This window comes from Paracoccidioides brasiliensis, assembly GCF_000150735.1.
Source record: "Paracoccidioides brasiliensis Pb18 unplaced genomic scaffold supercont2.1, whole genome shotgun sequence".
Taxonomy (NCBI): Eukaryota; Fungi; Ascomycota; class Eurotiomycetes; order Onygenales; family Ajellomycetaceae; genus Paracoccidioides; species Paracoccidioides brasiliensis.
The window spans coordinates 1,604,090-1,621,833 of NW_011371358.1; the positions used below are offsets into that span (position 1 = coordinate 1,604,090).

Below are 17,744 nucleotides of genomic sequence, written 5' to 3' on the forward strand. Positions count from 1 at the left end.
TGATCATTTACTGTATCCATATGATTATCTCCGCAAGCAATCACTTTGCTGCTCCATATCTGTCCTCTTTTACAGCCCTGGGAGGGTTCAAACCCAGGCACGGTAGCCCGCCTTGGCTGAATTGATATGCCATGATTTTAGCAAATTAACATTGATGGATGCTCCTAGTGTCGCACATCTTGCACCAGCGAGGAACTTTGTGTAACAGAGCAGCGAACACTAGACGCTAACCTCATCGACAAGATCTTGTCAATATCTTCAATCTCATGTCTTCTTCTTCCAAGCCTGAGATAAGAATCTCCCCATCCATCGACTCGTGAAATGATTCGATATTTAATTATCGGAACCAACCCAAAAATGGGAAGAAGGGATTAAGTTAACGTCGTTGTTCATGTTTCGGTTCCTGTAGAACCGAAAACCTCTTGCCCGCTTTCCACTATTTTATAATCGATGCTGTTAGTCGATGATATTTGTGGCGGTCCTTTGTTTTTCGCAGACAAAATAATTCTTCACGAGAAATACTTATTCCTCCAGCATTTATCCAGAAGTTTCTAGAACGTAGATGGACAGATGGGATGATTCTCCCATGGCAAGACACAAATTATCACAAAATTATAGCTTCCCATCCAGGTTAACGAGGAAATAGACCGTTTTATCGCAACAAAATACACAGCGAGGAACAATCTTCATGCGATGGAATGACTCCCCAACACGGATATCCATAGATCCCGTGTCTGTAACTCAAGAGGAGGTGCGACAAGCCGCCAAATGCATCCATAAATACCACGCAGAGAAATAATCGGCGATATCAAAAAGATGCAGCAGCAAAAGATCACTGAAAATTATCCTGCCACCTCCTAAGCTGCAACTGAAATAGGCGGGTGAAGCTCCTGTATAAACAATTTCTTTAGGTCGATAATAAAGCTAATATTCTGAATTTCTGAATTTCTGTACAATCTTCCGTATATACGTTTATTATAAATTCCGGGAGGGGAACCAATGAGGAAAGCAAAGCCGCAATTGGGAACCAAGGCAGCGTGTGTAAAACCAGTAACAAAATCGTCACCCCATCCATGTCATGACTATGTGTTCTCTCCTCAAAATAAGGATCATCGGGTCGCCGCCAGTATCGCCTTGGATTCTTCATCCTTGCCCAGTAATCCTAACGAACTGATTTGTTCCGCCTTTGGCGCATTCTCTCTAGGATGTGACGCTTCCGCCTTTCGGTATGCCTGTTGCATCGCCCGCATTCGCGCAATCTAGAAGGGTATTTCCCAAGGATCAGTTCTGTTGTGCCAAAATCTCCCAACTCCCCATGTGCAGGTTAAACACGTGGTATACACAAGGATATATATATATAACCCCCAGTAGGAGTAGCTGCGAGACACCCGTACCTCCTTTCTATGATGCAAACACTCGTAGTAGTCTTCCAATGCTGGGACACATTTCTTCTTTCCGGCCTCACCATCCCCCGCATTAACCACGTAGCAACCTAGGAGTTCTTGCCAGAAAGGAAAGCAGCGCGACGGGCCTATGAAAAATGGATGGGAGACGTCAGTTAAAAAGGTCGGCTACAAAAACTGGGAGGAGAGCTGGATTTGTTATTAGAACTGAGGGGAGTTAAGCTGAAATTGAACGACGAAGACAGAATACATACCGCCATTAAGGCCATAGCCTGATGCCATTGTGAAGTGTCAATCAAACTATCAATCGCGGAGAGGGTGGCCGATTGGTTGCTGGAGAGTGAGATTAATGGAGACTTGGAGTTGAGGCTCTTTCTTGGAATGGAGTTGGTTCAACTGTTGCAACCACGAGTCCCGATTGGTCCAAGCTCCCCCCACATCCAACTTCATAGTTGGAGCCATGTCCACATCGACACCAACGTATTAGTTCTAATCTATTGCGCAACACTAACAAACACCTTGAAATGCTCACATCAACCATGAGAAGAAGAGTACGATCATAATGGCTCTCTCAGAATTATCCGATGCCCATCTTATCCTCCTTGCCGTCGAGCTCTGCATTACCGGCGATGTGTCCGCATTGCCACGTATACAATCCTACTTCCATGCCTCTCCCAGAGAAGATATTTTCTTCCGTATCATATTAACCTTCCTGCCTGAAAGCACAGAGCCATGCCGGTATATCCCTGTTATTCAGAGCCTGGCCAACGGATCTTCATCCAAACCAGCTGAAACAGATGATGATATTGACACCGCTTCAGTTCGGGAGTTGTCTAAAACTGCAGCGAGGAAGCAGGTCCAACGGCTACATCTCCTACCCCTTCGATACCCCAGGCAGTCCACAGATGAGTCGTGCAGCTCGCTAGTTCAATTTCTTCTCCATCGAGCTCACAGAATAGACTCTGAGTCCGGATTACAGCCGTTTATTATTGAACTTCTTGAACCGTTCATTCCTACATCGACGTACCTTCAAACATGGGTGATATCGACTGCACTACCCCTTGTCCGATTCAATTACGAATACCATTGTGAAAATGATGTCTCGTTGTCATTGGAAATAATACAGTCCCTAGATTCGGAAAGTGCCGTCAATATTTTATTGTCGAAAACCGATAGATGTGATAAGGGAGGAGATGTGGGAAGAGACTTGAGAGGATTGGTTGGGTCCTGGATGTACGGGCATGCCAGGTCGAAAAGGCGGAGACTCAACCATCTCGAGCATTCAGGGTCGATTGGGATATTTGATAATCAGAATTCTTCAAGAGGGTCCAGGACTAGTGGATGGCAAGATGTGAACGAGTGGCTACTTTCGACAAGTATACGGGATTTCCCCTTAGCTGTTGAAGCTGTTGAGCAATGGTCAGGTCCACAGGATATGGATTTGGGTGGATATAGTGACCATGGAGAGTCCGTTCTATCTGATGAAGAAACTGAGCTTGCTTTGAACTACGGACAAGCTGCTCTTGCTGCGATTTATGCTGCTACGGAAACGACGTCAGAAACCCTCGATGGTTCCTGCCGTATATTGTGTAGAATTGCATCTCTGCTTGAGATACCTGGTCATTCTGTGCTACACATCTATGAAAAGGAACTATACCCTCTCAACCTCGACCTCACATCCCTCTCTGATATCTCGCGAGGCGCCATCCTCCAAAATGCTCTGCTAGACCCGTTTAATCCTCTCACATATCCCACTTCTCAATCAATCTCTTTTATTGACGCCATTCTCGTGTCTATTCGCACTTTAATTGGTTTCGGTCACGGGATTTCATGCAGGACCGCTGCCGATATCTCTTTGCTTGCGAGTGATGAAATGCAGTTATCGGAATTCCGCAGAGTCCTTGGAACCCTGCATCAGGACCATAAGACTGGACTGGACTGGCGGAAAATCAGACTGCAACTGCTTTGGTTGAGAAATTGGGGGCTTTCTGATCAATCTAGGAAAAACGATGCAAAATCACGCGCTGGCCATGGGTTATTCTGGCGAATTCCTCTAGTTCTCCTTGAAGGTGATATTCTGAAAGCCATGTTAAATGCAAGACGTAAGTGATCGTAATCGCCACAGATGCTCCCAGTCCTAACAAATCTCAGAATATGACTTGGCCGTTGAGCTTTATGCAAAATCACTCAGCTTATCTCCTCTTCCGCCAGAGCAGATTGAGGCTGCAGTAACCGAGTCAATATTTGCATCATATGACAATGCCACAAATGGAAACAAAACCAGGGGCGGGATAAAACGAGCTTTGGAAACGTACGTCTGCTTCCTGTGAAACATATTTGACCAGAATATCATTGACTGATTGATATGAAGGCTTGAGGCGTTTGGTCCACGCTTCCCGAATTCTAAATCATTCCGCCAAATCAAAGCTTTGATAGCCGCTACTCACTCGTTGTCGTTTTACTCTCTCACGTTGCAACACGGCGTCCCATTCCAGCCTGTCAGCATCCGTGTGCACCATGATCCCCTTTCCTTGATCGGCAAAGTTCTCGAACAAAATCCCAAGGCATACACAGAACTTGACAATCTGCTTACAATTGGTCGACACCTGGTTACCGCGGGCTTCCCCGCTCAACCAAGACCCAATGATGACCCCATCCATAATAGACCATCGCCGTCTCAGGAAGAAGAGTATCTAGCCTCAGATCATCGAATAATATCACTCTCCATCACCGCAGCCATAGAATCGAATGATTTCGACACGGCATATTCATACGTTCACACTCACGTAGCCCCACCGTCTGTCAATTCAGGCTCTACGAAAATCAAAGACGATGTATTGTGGCGTGCCGCATTCAATGCAGGTAGATACCGCCCAAACATTGCTGAATCACTAAATAAATCACTCCGATCCCAAATTCACCGTCTCTCCCAACGCATGGAGCTCCTTTCGCTAGCACTAGCCCTTGCTCCCACTCCTGAGAACCTCCCCGAAGTCCTCACCGTATGGCGCCGCTGCGATGAAGAAATGACTTCCCTACGCGCCAGAGAATCCGCAGAAGCCGAAAACTGGGACACACGTGGCGATAACATCTCCAGCTCGATCGTACCAGGTGGCTTCGGCCCATCCGATGCTGAACTCGATGCTCTGGAAACAGAACGAGCTAAACGGTCGCGGACAGGGAATGCCAAACGCACCTCCCGATTGGCAGGAGGATATGAAGAGGCGCCCATGGGGTTATTTGAGGTGGCACGAAGCGCGGCTCAGGCAATTAGCAAGACCGCATTTCCTCTTCGTGGTGTTGAGGGTGTTGGGGCCAGCGCTGGGGGTGGTGATTCGAGCGAATCACGACGCATCAGTATGGATACTGCTGGGACGGAAGACGGGAGTGGTGGTGAGGGGTTAACAGCGGGACGAGTTAGGAAGAGGGATATGGTTAGTAATATAGTGACGGGGGGGTTGGCGAGTGGGCTTGGGTGGGTGCTGGGCGCTCAGCCGGTTAATAATAATAACAACAATAATAGTGCTAACACACATGTGGATGGATAGTGATGCTATGTGGCAATGCGCATTTTGATTCCTATATTAAATTCATTAGTTATCTCTGCAGTTACTCATGTGAGTGCAGAGGTGTTTCATAATGGTAACTTGTTAATATTCTGTTTGATATTTTACCTCTTGGTCTAGGTGCTCTTCATATACCTACCTGGGAATAATATCATATTAACCCACCTTTTCTTAGCCAAAGCGCCCGGGTAGCCAAGTTTAGGTATAGGATATCGCCCAGATATTTCTTGCCCCATATCAAATGCACCAGTTCCGTTCTAATCTAATACCACTAACTTTCCCTTAGATTTCTCTCAGCAAAACACACGCCACAAGCCCACATGGAGCATCTCCCCCACCAATGATGGAACATCCCAATAATATCCAGAATTCTACAAAAATTTCCGGCCCGACTGGGTCTTTTCTTACCTAGGTACCTAGGCAGTTAATTTTGTCTCTTCAGCTTCTGTTCCTCCGGCTGATACTTATCCCTACCAATGTCATAAATATAATCTTCACCACCGCGAACCCCTCTCTCATCCCGACCCAGTATCATCACCATTGCAGGACATCCAACTATATAACACCCACATCCCATCCCAATTGCAATTACAATTGGTCCATTAGCAAAAGAGATTCTAGAAGCAAATCCCAATCATAGAACAAAAAAATAAAAAGCAAAAATGGCAGCAGACTACAGCACCGCCCCGTCCAGCGCAGTCAAGATCCCGGAACCATTCCGCATTGAAATCCCAGAGCAGCAGCTTGGAGAGTTCAAGACGCTGCTGAGATTGTCGAAGATCCCCATGCCAACATACGAGAGTACGCAGGAAGATGGAAGATTTGGAATTAGCCATAAATGGATGATGGAGGCGAAGAGGTTTTGGGAGGAGGAGTTCGATTGGTAGGTTTAAGTTTTCTTTTTCAGGGGATTTTGCATATCGGAAAGGCATTAATTTGCACTATCTGTGGTAGAATTTGTTACTTTTATATTAATATGCCACTTGAGGGTTGAGGAATGGGATGTTAGTACGATGCATAAGATTTGGGTGCGCAGCATGGACTCCGGAATTTTGATATTGGATTTAAAATAGCACTATAGCCCCTATATATATTTATTAATTGATATGCACAGGCGGAAGAGCGAAGATTACATCAACTCCTTCCCCAACTTTATTGCAACTGTCCATCTGCCTGTCAAGAAAGAGCTATCCAAAGTGCATTTCGTCGCTCTATTCTCTCACAAGCCCGATGCTGTTCCGATCGCTCTATTCCATGGCTGGCCAGGTAAATAAAATCAAGGACAACCACTTCATCCTGCTAGAAAACTAACATCATCAAAATGAAAAAAAATAGGGAGCTTCCTCGAATTCCTCCCCCTCCTCACTCTAATGAAGGAGAAATATACACCCCAAACCCTCCCCTATCATTTGATCGTCCCCTCGTTGCCAGGCTATGCCTTCTCCTCCCCACCACCATTAACCCGCGATTTCAATTGTACTGATGTTTCCAACATCATGAACCAACTCATGCTGGATCTTGGATTTGGGCCGTCAGGCTATCTGGCCCAGGGAGGTGATCTTGGGAGCTTTGTGGCGAGAGGTTTGAGCACGGAGCATGAGGCGTGTAAAGGTATATACCAATAACTGCCGTATTCAAACTTTCCCCCTGAAAAAAATATGCATAAATCGAATGAATGGTCTCCATCAAACCCCTAACCACTTACCCATATACACACCAGCAATCCACGTAAATTTCTACATAGCACCTACCCTTACCACAGCCCCCGAAGGAATCCCCTCTGAACCCCCGCTTTCTGATAAGGAGCAAGCAGGTCTTCAGCGGGGCACGGAATTCCTGAAAACAGGAGCAGCATATTCGATGGAGCACGGTACAAGACCTAGTACAATCGGAATCGTGCTGGGTTCCAGCCCGCTCGCATTATTGGGGTGGATAGGGGAAAAGCTCCTGTCATGGACAGATGTGCCGCTGTCTATGGACGAGATTTTGCGTTCTGTGACCTTGTATTGGTTTACAGAGTCGATGGGGAGGGGGATTTATCAGTATCGGACTGTAAGTAATGAGGAGCTAAGTATCTCTATGTTGTACAGGGCAACGAAACGGCTCCCATTCTAATCATGTTATGTGTTCTAACAAGTTGTTCCAGTTGGCCATGAAAACGAACACTCCATACCTGACAAAACCCGTTGGTTATTCGTACTTTCCCGGGGAGATCGTTCCCACGCCAACGGCTTGGGTAAAATACTCGTTGGGCAATGTAGTGTTTCATAGGGAGCATGACAAGGTACGTACATATGCTTTTAACATTATTTGATTTTCACATCGATAATTCTTCTCCACTGCTTTTTCTAGAATAATAAAAGCCCCCTCCTGCCGCAGTTTTGGTCATGTCATATTCTTAATGGATGGCTAATCATAGCTACCATTTGCGTTCTCTGCGGCTCTTTCCAGGGAGGGCATTTCGCTGCATGGGAACTGCCAGAATTGTTTATGGAAGATGTGGAGAAGTTTGTTTCGGTCGCTTGGAAATAAATGGCTAAGAGTAACGTAAGGAGATGAATGTTAAATGGGTTGAAACGGTGGGTGGTCCTATGAACGAAGTCAATTGACCTTTCGAACTGCAGGTCGTAGTACTTTTGACGGACATGGCGACTTGATAAATTAATTAATTGGTTGATTTGGATATATATCTATCCGGATATCTAGTGGCTGTTAGTTCATTCAACCATTATGGTGACATATAATCTTACCTCCCTGGTTTTTCACTCCAAGACGATATCAGATAACCTATACACATCAAGCTGTGTTCTTTCTGCTGAGGAGATAACGTGACTGTTATAGTATCAAAAAGGGCGTGCATCAACTAGGACCCACAAAAGACAGTAGGGATGGAAAATAACCGCTACGAGGGCATGTGTTTGTAATTTGACCGCGACTTGTATTGATATATTTCTTCCCAAAAAAAAGAGAGAAAATAAAACGAAGCACCAAAAACAATTAATCCAAAATTTGATTCTTTTATATTCATCATAACCCAGGGAGAAGCTGGGTATTTTATAAAATGACGACTGAGAGTAAACCTCATGTCCAAAATTTTTTGAGAGTATTCATGTCTTCTGGAGAAGGTAAGCCATCTTTTCATCCATCCATTACCCAATATACCCCATCTCAGACTCGTAATATTGAAAAAGAAATTGAAAAAGAACATAAAATATACAACTCGGCCAAAAATTAACGGGTCATCAAGACAGGTTGCGGAGGGGACCTTAAACTTCGAACCTAACATATGAGAAGAAACAGATAAGTAGAAGTGAAAATAAGACAAAATAGCAAACCCCATAGAGGTTAATATTTCCTGAAAAGAAAAAAAGAAGAGAAAAAAAAAATAGAAAAACTCCACCCTCTTCGAAAAGTATTTATCGAATGTTGGGTTTCTGTGGCGCTCTGATGACGGTTGGTTTCCGCCTCAAATAGTGAAAGCAAAAATATCAAGGTGGAATGAGATGAGATGATAGGTTCAAATAGGGAGACAGTGCAGAGAGGGAGGTGCGCCTATCAGCCGGGAAGAACTTGGTGGTTCAGTAAAGGGAAATAGATATAGCGAGATTCGTATTCATCAGGGAGCTCCATTACACAGAAAACACAACACAAAAGATGAGGAGCCAACAATAACTCCAGGGGAGGGGGGGAAATAGGGTATGTAGGAAGTCATTTTAAGGAGCTCATAAAATCGGCAATCGATACCAACGGAAGTTGTCCAATCACGCATTAAGCGGGATATATCTTGGCTCGGAGAGAACGGGCAGGATCTTCAGAAGAAAACCAAGTAATGTAGTAGGATGATGGATTGCGGCGGAGGTTTAATAACAGGAATGGTGCTAGCGAGTTCAAGGAAAATGGTGTATCAAAGAAGCCCGTTATGTTGTGTTTCGTGGAAATTCGAGCAAAACCGTTTTGTTTATAGACGCATCGCTTAGAGTTTTTTTTTTTTTTTTTTTTTTTTTTTTTTTTTTCAATCCTGCCAGCCCCACACTTGCTTCAAGAAGTGTGCTATATTGACCTTCTTAGTCTTCATTTCAAGCATCCACGGATGTTCAGACATTCGCCAGGGCGTTGCCCTTCTCGGTGGCTCCTTTTCCAAACTGCATCGTATTTCGATAGATGTTTTAGTTTTATGTTAAATTTTGCATTTTGATTCCCATCACCGTTAAAACGTATAAATCAAGACAGGATGGTAAAACTCACCAGCACTCAATAAAGTATTTGAAGTTTTCACTCCATTTTATGCCATTTTCAGGCTCGTCCTTTAACTGGGGAATCGGCTGGCGTACAATATAGGTTAGGAGGTCTATCAGCCCTGCTCGCGGGTTCATTTCCGTTCCGTCTGCAGGGAACGGGAAACGGTGTTGCGCTACTTCCAAAAGTGTGACTCCAAGAGACCAAACATCAGATGTGATTGTGTAAGATTGGCCTGTTATTCTTTCAGGGGCCATATAGTAGGAGGTGCCAATAAAAGTGTTTGCATCTCCCTTTGTGCCGAATTCACCACTGACACCAAAATCACAAAGTTTGACTTGGCCATTGCGACACAGGAGGATGTTTGAAGGTTTGATATCTGTGATAATCAAAAGAAAAAACAATTAGTAAAAAGGCTATTTGAGATTTGCCTTGGAAAAGTGTTACCTCGATGGATAATTTTCCGTCCATGTAGGTAGGTTAGACCATTTAATACGCCTTCCGCTACCTTGCCCAAGACCTTCTCTCCCGTCCGTCCTCCGAGCTTCTTCACTTCCCTATAGACGCTATCAAGGCTGCCTCCTTCGCAAAATTCCATGGCAATTGATATGGTGCTGGTCGACTTGTCCATGAACGCACCATAATATCGGCAGATATGCTCCGATGCACAATCTTTATTGAAATTGAGCTCTCGGACAATCTGTTTCTTGACGTCTGGGTTAGGATCTGTGGTGATAATCTAAAATAATTTTAAAAAGCGAATATTAGCAATGTTCCTTGATGAACGCCTGAACTAGATAGATGAAAACCATGACAAACCTTTAGAGCAAATACCGTTTTCCCTCCTTTTAACATGCAACGGGTAACGGCACCACCAGCCCCTTCACCAAGGCTATCAAGTTCAATAATCTTTTTCTGTGAGCTAGCGGCCAGCCAACCTTCATCATCCAAATCCTCTACGTCCAACGGCCGTCCCTTTTCCAAACTCAGTTTCTCCAAATCCGGCAACAAACCATTCATGTTGTTATCCCTTTCCATAGTTAAACCGCCATCCCCTCGATCGGAATACACGGAACTAATAGCGGAAGTCGGATCCGGGGTTCCGCCAGGGGGTTGTCTCAAGCCAATAGCAAAAGATAGTGTGGAGTAGTTCGAAGATGTAGCTGATGTGGGCCCACTGTTCCTGCCGTCGTATGTGGTGAAGCTTCCCGATCTCGAATGGTTGCTGTGGTCACTGTTACTTGTGATTGCGGACGAGGATCCAAAAGCCTGGATGGATGGCCGTGCACTGTTCAGCGGACCTGCCTCTTGAGGAGTAGCTTTACTCCCCATAGGAGTGGCTAATCTCAGTTGGGGTGGTGCTGGACGGACAGGTCGGGATTGAGAGGCATCGGGGGCAGAGACGAGACCATTTTGAATTCACAGGTTTCATACTGGGCGAAGGTGGGATCCCGAGGGTGAGACGAGGTGGTTGTTTCCGGTTGCTACCCGGAGTTGGTATTTTCAAAAGGGGAGCCGGAGTCGACATGTTGGACATGGGTGCCTTTCCCGGGGTCAGGCAGCACCTTTTGGACCAGTGATCGTCCAGAGGACAATCCAGCGTTGTGACAACCGGAAGTTGGGATAGGCAGGTATAGCAAAGATGGGAGACGAAAAGTTGAACGTATACGTCAGGCTCCAATGGCGGAAGGGATATAAATATATCCGAGGTAGAGAAAATGTTGTATTGAGCACGGACGATGATTAGATTGGGAACGGACAGATGCGGGGGAAGGGAGAGAAGGCTGAAAAATCTGGCAAATCCAATCTTGAAATAACTGATATCGTCAGGGTTACAAGAGACTTTGCTTGCTAATTTATGACATTTCTGAAGGAATCGGAGGGTTTCGATATTTAGTAAGCAGCAGAAAGTATTGATGTGGTTATATGACGAAGTGAGCTGAGAAAAAAGCAGATGCACGGCACGATGCTGCAAGCAAATTTGGATTGACCGAAATGGAGGATTCCGGTCAGAGGTATAGGGGAAATAATATATACCTAGTAGATAGTAGAGGGTGATGTCAGTCAGTATGAATCTAGGCCTCCAAACTGAAGATTATCACAGGGTCAGAAGAAGATGGGTCGTTCCAGGTCGAATAAGGGATCCAAGGCAACGGGCCAGCATCAACCTTTGTGGAGGGAAGTCGTCGAACTGGATTCTCCCCCAAGGATATGAGTGTGGGACGTAGTGGTGGTGGACGGGGCGAGAGGGGGGGGGTGTGGGGAGGGGGGGATAACTAGCGAAAGTGAACTTACCCAGCTATTAGATACGTGAGTGAAAATAATTTTTACATAAGCCGGTAGAGAGTCAAAGAGCCCGAGGAAAAGAGATACGATGAAAGAATCTAAAAAGGGAAAAACGAGAGGGACAGGAGGTTGAAGGCGGGGAGGTTGGGAGGGTGTGGGAGTTGGGAGTTGAGAAGTCGGGGCACGGGAGTTGGGAATGGTGTTGGTGGTGGTGGTGGTGGTGGTGGTTAGTTAGTACGGCCCCATACGGCCCCATACAGCTGAGCTGAGTAAGGAACGAGGCGGTCGGTGAGAAGACCTGATGATGATACCTCGCTACCTTGTGAATGATGTGTGGTTGAAACCGAGTACCTCTAGGCAGTTGACTCCTCTGTCCAATAATAATAATAATAATAATAATAATACTGCGGTCGCCCACGTCCTGCTTGTGCTCCTCATCTCCTCCGTAATAGAGTATAAACTGGAGCGTGCTGCAAGGCAGCCGAGCAGCAGGGTTCTTAAAAATCCCCTGCAAGTTACAAAGCTAAACATTCCCTGCCTTTTTGCCTTTGCCTTGTCTTTGTCTGTATGTCTGGTCACGGGGTCTGGGGGGTCTGGTTCTGGTTCTGGGTCTGGGTCTGGCTGAACAACCAACTAAACATGGCCCACTAAGCCCACTCGCACACCCTAATAACTGAGGCGCCCAAGGACTGACAACCCCCTCCGAGCGGGCCACGTCTGTCCCCCTAGATATCTTGCCAGCAATTCCTGCAAGGAACAGCATTCACAACTAACTCATCTGTAACTATCCTATGAACCTCAAATTTTTCAAATTTCTCTATTTCTTTTTATATTAAAACATCTCTCCAGTTGGCGGCTAATCTATTTTCCTTTCCACAACACCATTCTCAGATGAGGGTGGTCTAGGTATGTTTGTACGCAACTATGTGTCATGGTGCCCCCCATCCCTGGAGTAGCCTTATGTCATATGGTGGATCGTAGGTTCGAGCACGTCCCACAGAGTTGGAGTGAGAGAAACAACCAGAGAAGAATTATGAAACGAAGGTTAGAGCAACGGATAGGAAGAGGAGGAAATACCATGTAGAGAAATCAAAGAGATAGCAGCGGATAGATGTGCCAGTGCCATACCTGCAGAACGGATATTATCTAACTACACTTCAGCATACTTCAGTAACTAGTTAAATGACTGGATAGAGATAACCCTGGGAACACGGAGTCTTCTTATCTGGAGGGCAGAGCTGTTCGTTGAATCCAAACACTGCCTACGGAGTATAAGCACACCGGGCGCAGTGGCCAAATTTCCTCCCGGTAGCCGGCGGCCAAAGATGGATTGTGATGCTCTCTACTCTATCTAGTTAACTATAACCCCATGTCAAAAGACGAGCATTCTTCAGCTTTCCTTCCATCCACTTTTGAAAGATTCCCCGAACAATGGATAGTTAGCATGTGGATCGATGAGTTACCTGCTCAAAAGAAATAGGTTCCCCCCACCCCTACCCACACCCTCCACCCCCCCTCTCCCCAACAAAAAAAAAAAATAAATAAAATAAGATAAGATTCCAATAATGCACCCCTGTCACAGTGAAGCTTCCACATCACGTCGACCAACAGGAAGCCTCCTCGTTTCCTACCATTCGCTTCCTCCAAGCCATATAAAAGAACGCATAAACCCCTCGCAAAGGGAAATAATGACGATCAACAATGATTGCCCACTGTTTCGAAAACCAAACAAGATAAAAAAACAAAGGCTACCAAACCAACAGCCAATCAAGTTGAACCAACCAGTCAGCCATTGAGGAGTTTTACGGAAGTCGCTCAACCTTGCAGAGTGATAGTTATATTCGAGACCCGCCAGGGCTGATTGAAGTGCTACTTATTTTCCCTGCTCTTTACCAGTGCCCAGGTAGGCGAAATTTCAGTCAGTCGAACTCAGTCCTCCTTCTTTTAACTTTGTTAATTTTCGATTCTTTTGTTCCTCTCTTCTTCAAACTTCTAGTTCCACTCCCTCCCCCACCCTTCCTACAAGTTTTATCAAAATTTATCCAAGGAACAATGACGGACATTTCATGGATGAACACTGGAATATGAATCATGGCTAAACTTATTTTCTCTACCATCTCATACATAATAAGGTCATGGAGTAAGACAGGCGGTTATCAAGAAATGCTGCTTTAAATCCCGCACAATATCACACGTTACTTTTGCGGAGGGAGGAGATTGAACTATATAAAAAGCTGCAAAGCTGTATGTTTGGACGTTATATGAAAATGTTCCTATTCCTCTTTCTGGCATCTTTGAAGGTTCGAAGGTTCCATGGTTCTTGTCCAATGATCCCCCCTTTCCCAACAAGGTACCTAAGAATCTCTCGTGAACCAGCAATTAAAAAATGTTAAAAAAAAAGAGAGAGAGAAAGAAAAAGAAAATCAAGAACAAATAACCAACCTTGGAATCGGAGAAATCCAACCAACCTTTTCCAAGCCTTCTATAGCCGTTGGGCCCGGCATTCCACGCCTAGAAGCTAAACATCCATCGGAACCTCAGCTTTCAAAGAGGCCCTCGTTCGAGATCATTTTATTTCCTATAGGCAGGCAGAACCTTGTCTGTAGGCACCCAACTAAATAATCCGCCAGTACTGAGATATAGTTATATATATACACGTTTCTTTGGTTAATTTTATATTCCTCGTGGAGAGCCTGGACAAACAAGCTACCCTCGCCGCCAACGCCATCGTCAACATCGTTTGTCACAAATGCTGCTGGATGCTTGGGCCCTGGCTCCACCCGCCGGCCCTACTTTAGGAGGATCGGATGGCAAGCCGCCTTGGCTACGGGAGGACCCGCCGCGATCAGAATTGGCATGCTTGAATGACGGTAATAACTTTGCCACCGACGGCATAGGTTAACCCGTTTGCATAGCATGGAACTTCGATTGATCCATTTATTTGGCAAGAGAATCACGAACAAAGGAACAACACCTACAGTCATACAGCCTATAGAATATCCACATATTGGGCAAAGGGTGATATCTGTATTGGTACATTCACTTTCTTCTCTCCTCCTCAGGTGCAACCTGTTTATTTATGTCCTGTTGAAAATTCTCACAACGTCTTCATCCAGCTGTTTGTTGACAAACTCAAATCCTTCAATGCCTACCAAGGCATCATTCATATAGTTCATATCATGTGTGATAGATGATTAGTTAGTAAAATATCTTCTTTCATGTAGTTTAACTCAACCACCGAACACTGAGTGACCCATGTGGTTTTGACGACCATTGAAAATTGAAATTATTTAACCAACATCCTTAGTTATTGCATTTTAAAATCACTAATTAGCTTGTTGATCTATATGGATAGGCAGTTCTAATGTGACCTAGTTGGTTTCAGTCACTGTAGCGTGGTGCTGCCTGCTTCTGCGGTTTGCTCATCAGCTTCTTATTCAGCTGATGTAATTGCTTCAAGAGCTTGCTGAGCATGAAGTTTACCTTTTGCAGCTGTTAGAATGCTTTCTAAAGCTATATAGGCCCTTTTAGCTTCACATTTCCGCTTTTGATAGACATTTGCCTTCTGAGAGATTGCTTGAGTTCATGTTCAAAAAGCAAGACCTTTCCCATTGTAAATTGACACCCTTTTATGACCTGATCCACTGCCCTTGAATAATGGGACTTGGTCGGCTTCGTGCGCTGTCTCCATAGCTTCTTGATCAAGCCAGATTGCTTTTCAAGATCTCTACCAGTTCTTGGAGTCTCTCCAACTCAGCTACATGATGACTTGCTTTGAAAGCTGCCTAATGATATAACTAGACATGAAGACCACCAAGAACCACTTCAGTTTGAATAAAACTAGATATAAAATTAGTCTTTAATATTAATTTAATATATATACTTAATTATTAAGAAATTTAATTAAAGTTTTATTTATAATATTAATAATAATATTATTATATTAATTTTAATTTATAACTTTAAAAATTTTTATAAATAAATATAAAAATTAATAATAAAATATAAAATTAAAAATAAATTTTATTTTTTATTTTTATTTTTTATTTTAATATATTTTATATTAATTAATTCTTATTATTATTATTATATATAAAAATAATAATTTATAATTTTAAAACTTTAAATAAAAAAATTAATTTATTAAAAAAAATTATAAAAATAAATAAAAAAATTATTATTAATTTATATATATTAAATATAATTATATTTTAAAAATAAAAGTTAATTTTTATATTAAATAATTATATTTTATTTATTTAAATTAAAATTTAAATAATTTTTTATACAATTATTATATATAAAATAAGTTTTTTATTATAATTAAATATAGTCAGTTTATTTTATAAATAATTTATAATAATAATTATTTATTTATTTTGATTTTTTTTATCTTATAATTAAGTTTATTATTTTAAATAAGTTATTTTAATAATTATTAATTATTTTATTTTTATGAAAATAATAAGTTGATAATAGTTTATTAAAAAAGATTTATATAAAAAATATTATAAATATCAAAAAATATATTTAAATAAAAATTATAATTACTTGAAATTTTAAAAAAATATATATTTTATATAATAAATATTTTAAAAAAATAAAGTATTAATTAATTTATATATTATTAAAATTTAATCAAACTTTATTTTTAATATTAAACTATTTAGTAAAATATCAGTACTTCTTTATTTATTTTTATAATTATTATTAAGTATTTATCATCATAGGTTCTGCTTATTTATAAACTTTTTAAAATTTATAAATAATCAAGTTAATATTTTTTATCAAACTTTGAGAGTTTTTATGATATTATATTTTTTTAAAAATACTAAAAATTTAAAATAATAAATATAAAAGATATATATTTATCATTATATAGTTTCTACTATTGAAAATTATTTTAATATATATCAAAAATAGATTTTAATTATTTTATATATAAATATAATTTTTAAAAGTAGTTTTTAAAATTTTAAATTATTTATTCTATAATTTTATCTAAGTTTAATATAAGAATATTCAATATAAATAAAATAAATATTAAAAAAAAGTATAAAAAATACTATATTTAATATTATAAAAAAGTAGAAGTATAGATATTATAAGTACAATAAAGAAGGAAAAATAATAATAAGTAAAATATAAATATAAAATGAAATAGTAATTTAAATATTTAAAAAAATTTAAAAAATTTATATATATAAATAAATAATATAAATTTTTCTTTTAATTTTTATAAAATAAAAAAATAATAATTTAATAATTTAATTTATTATGAAGTAATAATTTTAAAATATTAATTTTTTATAAAATATTAATTCTAAAATATATATTTATTATATAGTAAAAATTTTAAAATATTGATTTTTCATAAAATACTAAATCTTTATATAATACTTTAGTAAGAAATATAAAAATAAAAAGTTAGTGTAAGAAGTTTTAATATTAACATAATCAATAAGCAAGTGAATCATATAAATGAGTGAATCACTTCTTACTCTCTATATAATGAGAATATTTTCAAAGTCTTAACTATAAAGAAAAACTAGTAAATTATATTATAAGTTATTTTCTATACACTTAGAGTATGTACAGATAGTATTCTCAATAATCTTACAAATACTACACTATGATGCTGCATGTTTTTGTGATTATGACTCAGCAGTTTCAATCATTTTCTGCTCTCATTTATTGATTTTTTGTATATGATTCAAGTCTTCTTCAATTTTTAAAGCACTTTCTTGATCTACATATATATAATCTCTTTCTTACTTTCTGTTTTATTTGACATTTTGAGCTCTTAACTCTCTGTTTTCAGCTGCTGCTAGAATAGCAGCAGTGTGTATTGTTATTTGACATTCCTTGACCAGCTGACTTAGAGCATAATTGATTGAACTAAGTAGGCTCTATATATAGTGCTTGATATGTTCTTTAACTTTCTCAATCTGCTGCTTCAATTGACATATATTATGTGATGTGACTGTTACTCAGAAGGCCTGAGAGCTGTGAAAGATCTCTGAGAAGATGAGATTATACTTCATGATATTAAGCTGCAAAAAAATTTGCTCAGAATTATACAGAATCAGTTCAACAGCTCTAAAGCTGCTTTTGATATTGCTCTCAGTCAGGACCTATATCTGAACTGCAGAATAGAAACTCAGAAACTTCTTTTTATCAATATAATTGATTTCAAGCCATATCTGATTTTTTCATCTACTGTTCATATGCAGTTTTCAAAATTGAGAAGCAG

General features: G+C 40.9%; 4 protein-coding genes across 4 annotated transcripts; 2 read left to right on the plus strand and 2 right to left on the minus strand.

Moving 5' to 3' along the window:
* Positions 1–1,109: 1,109 nt before the first annotated feature.
* PADG_00492 (uncharacterized protein) lies at positions 1,110–1,685 on the minus strand (the record flags this gene model as incomplete). The annotated part of the gene is made up of 3 exons (XM_010757551.1): positions 1,110–1,259; positions 1,395–1,531; positions 1,658–1,685. 3 exons carry the CDS (start codon positions 1,683–1,685, stop codon positions 1,110–1,112), a joined length of 315 nt encoding a protein of 104 aa, XP_010755853.1.
* Positions 1,686–1,965: 280 nt separating this feature from the next.
* Positions 1,966–4,951, plus strand: PADG_00493 (uncharacterized protein; the record flags this gene model as incomplete). Its single annotated transcript, XM_010757552.1, has 3 exons — positions 1,966–3,505; positions 3,555–3,714; positions 3,775–4,951. The coding sequence occupies 3 exons, from the start codon at positions 1,966–1,968 to the stop codon at positions 4,949–4,951; spliced, it is 2,877 nt and encodes a 958-aa protein (XP_010755854.1).
* Positions 4,952–5,631: 680 nt separating this feature from the next.
* PADG_00494 (uncharacterized protein) lies at positions 5,632–7,501 on the plus strand (the record flags this gene model as incomplete). The annotated part of the gene is made up of 6 exons (XM_010757553.1): positions 5,632–5,852; positions 6,084–6,235; positions 6,305–6,580; positions 6,690–7,021; positions 7,116–7,253; positions 7,322–7,501. 6 exons carry the CDS (start codon positions 5,632–5,634, stop codon positions 7,499–7,501), a joined length of 1,299 nt encoding a protein of 432 aa, XP_010755855.1.
* A 1,480-nt stretch (positions 7,502–8,981) lies between these two features.
* On the minus strand, positions 8,982–10,733 carry PADG_00495 (STE/STE7/MKK protein kinase; the record flags this gene model as incomplete). Its single annotated transcript, XM_010757554.1, has 5 exons — positions 8,982–9,111; positions 9,215–9,584; positions 9,653–9,944; positions 10,025–10,566; positions 10,640–10,733. The coding sequence occupies 5 exons, from the start codon at positions 10,731–10,733 to the stop codon at positions 8,982–8,984; spliced, it is 1,428 nt and encodes a 475-aa protein (XP_010755856.1).
* Between the last annotated feature and the right edge of the window lie 7,011 nt (positions 10,734–17,744).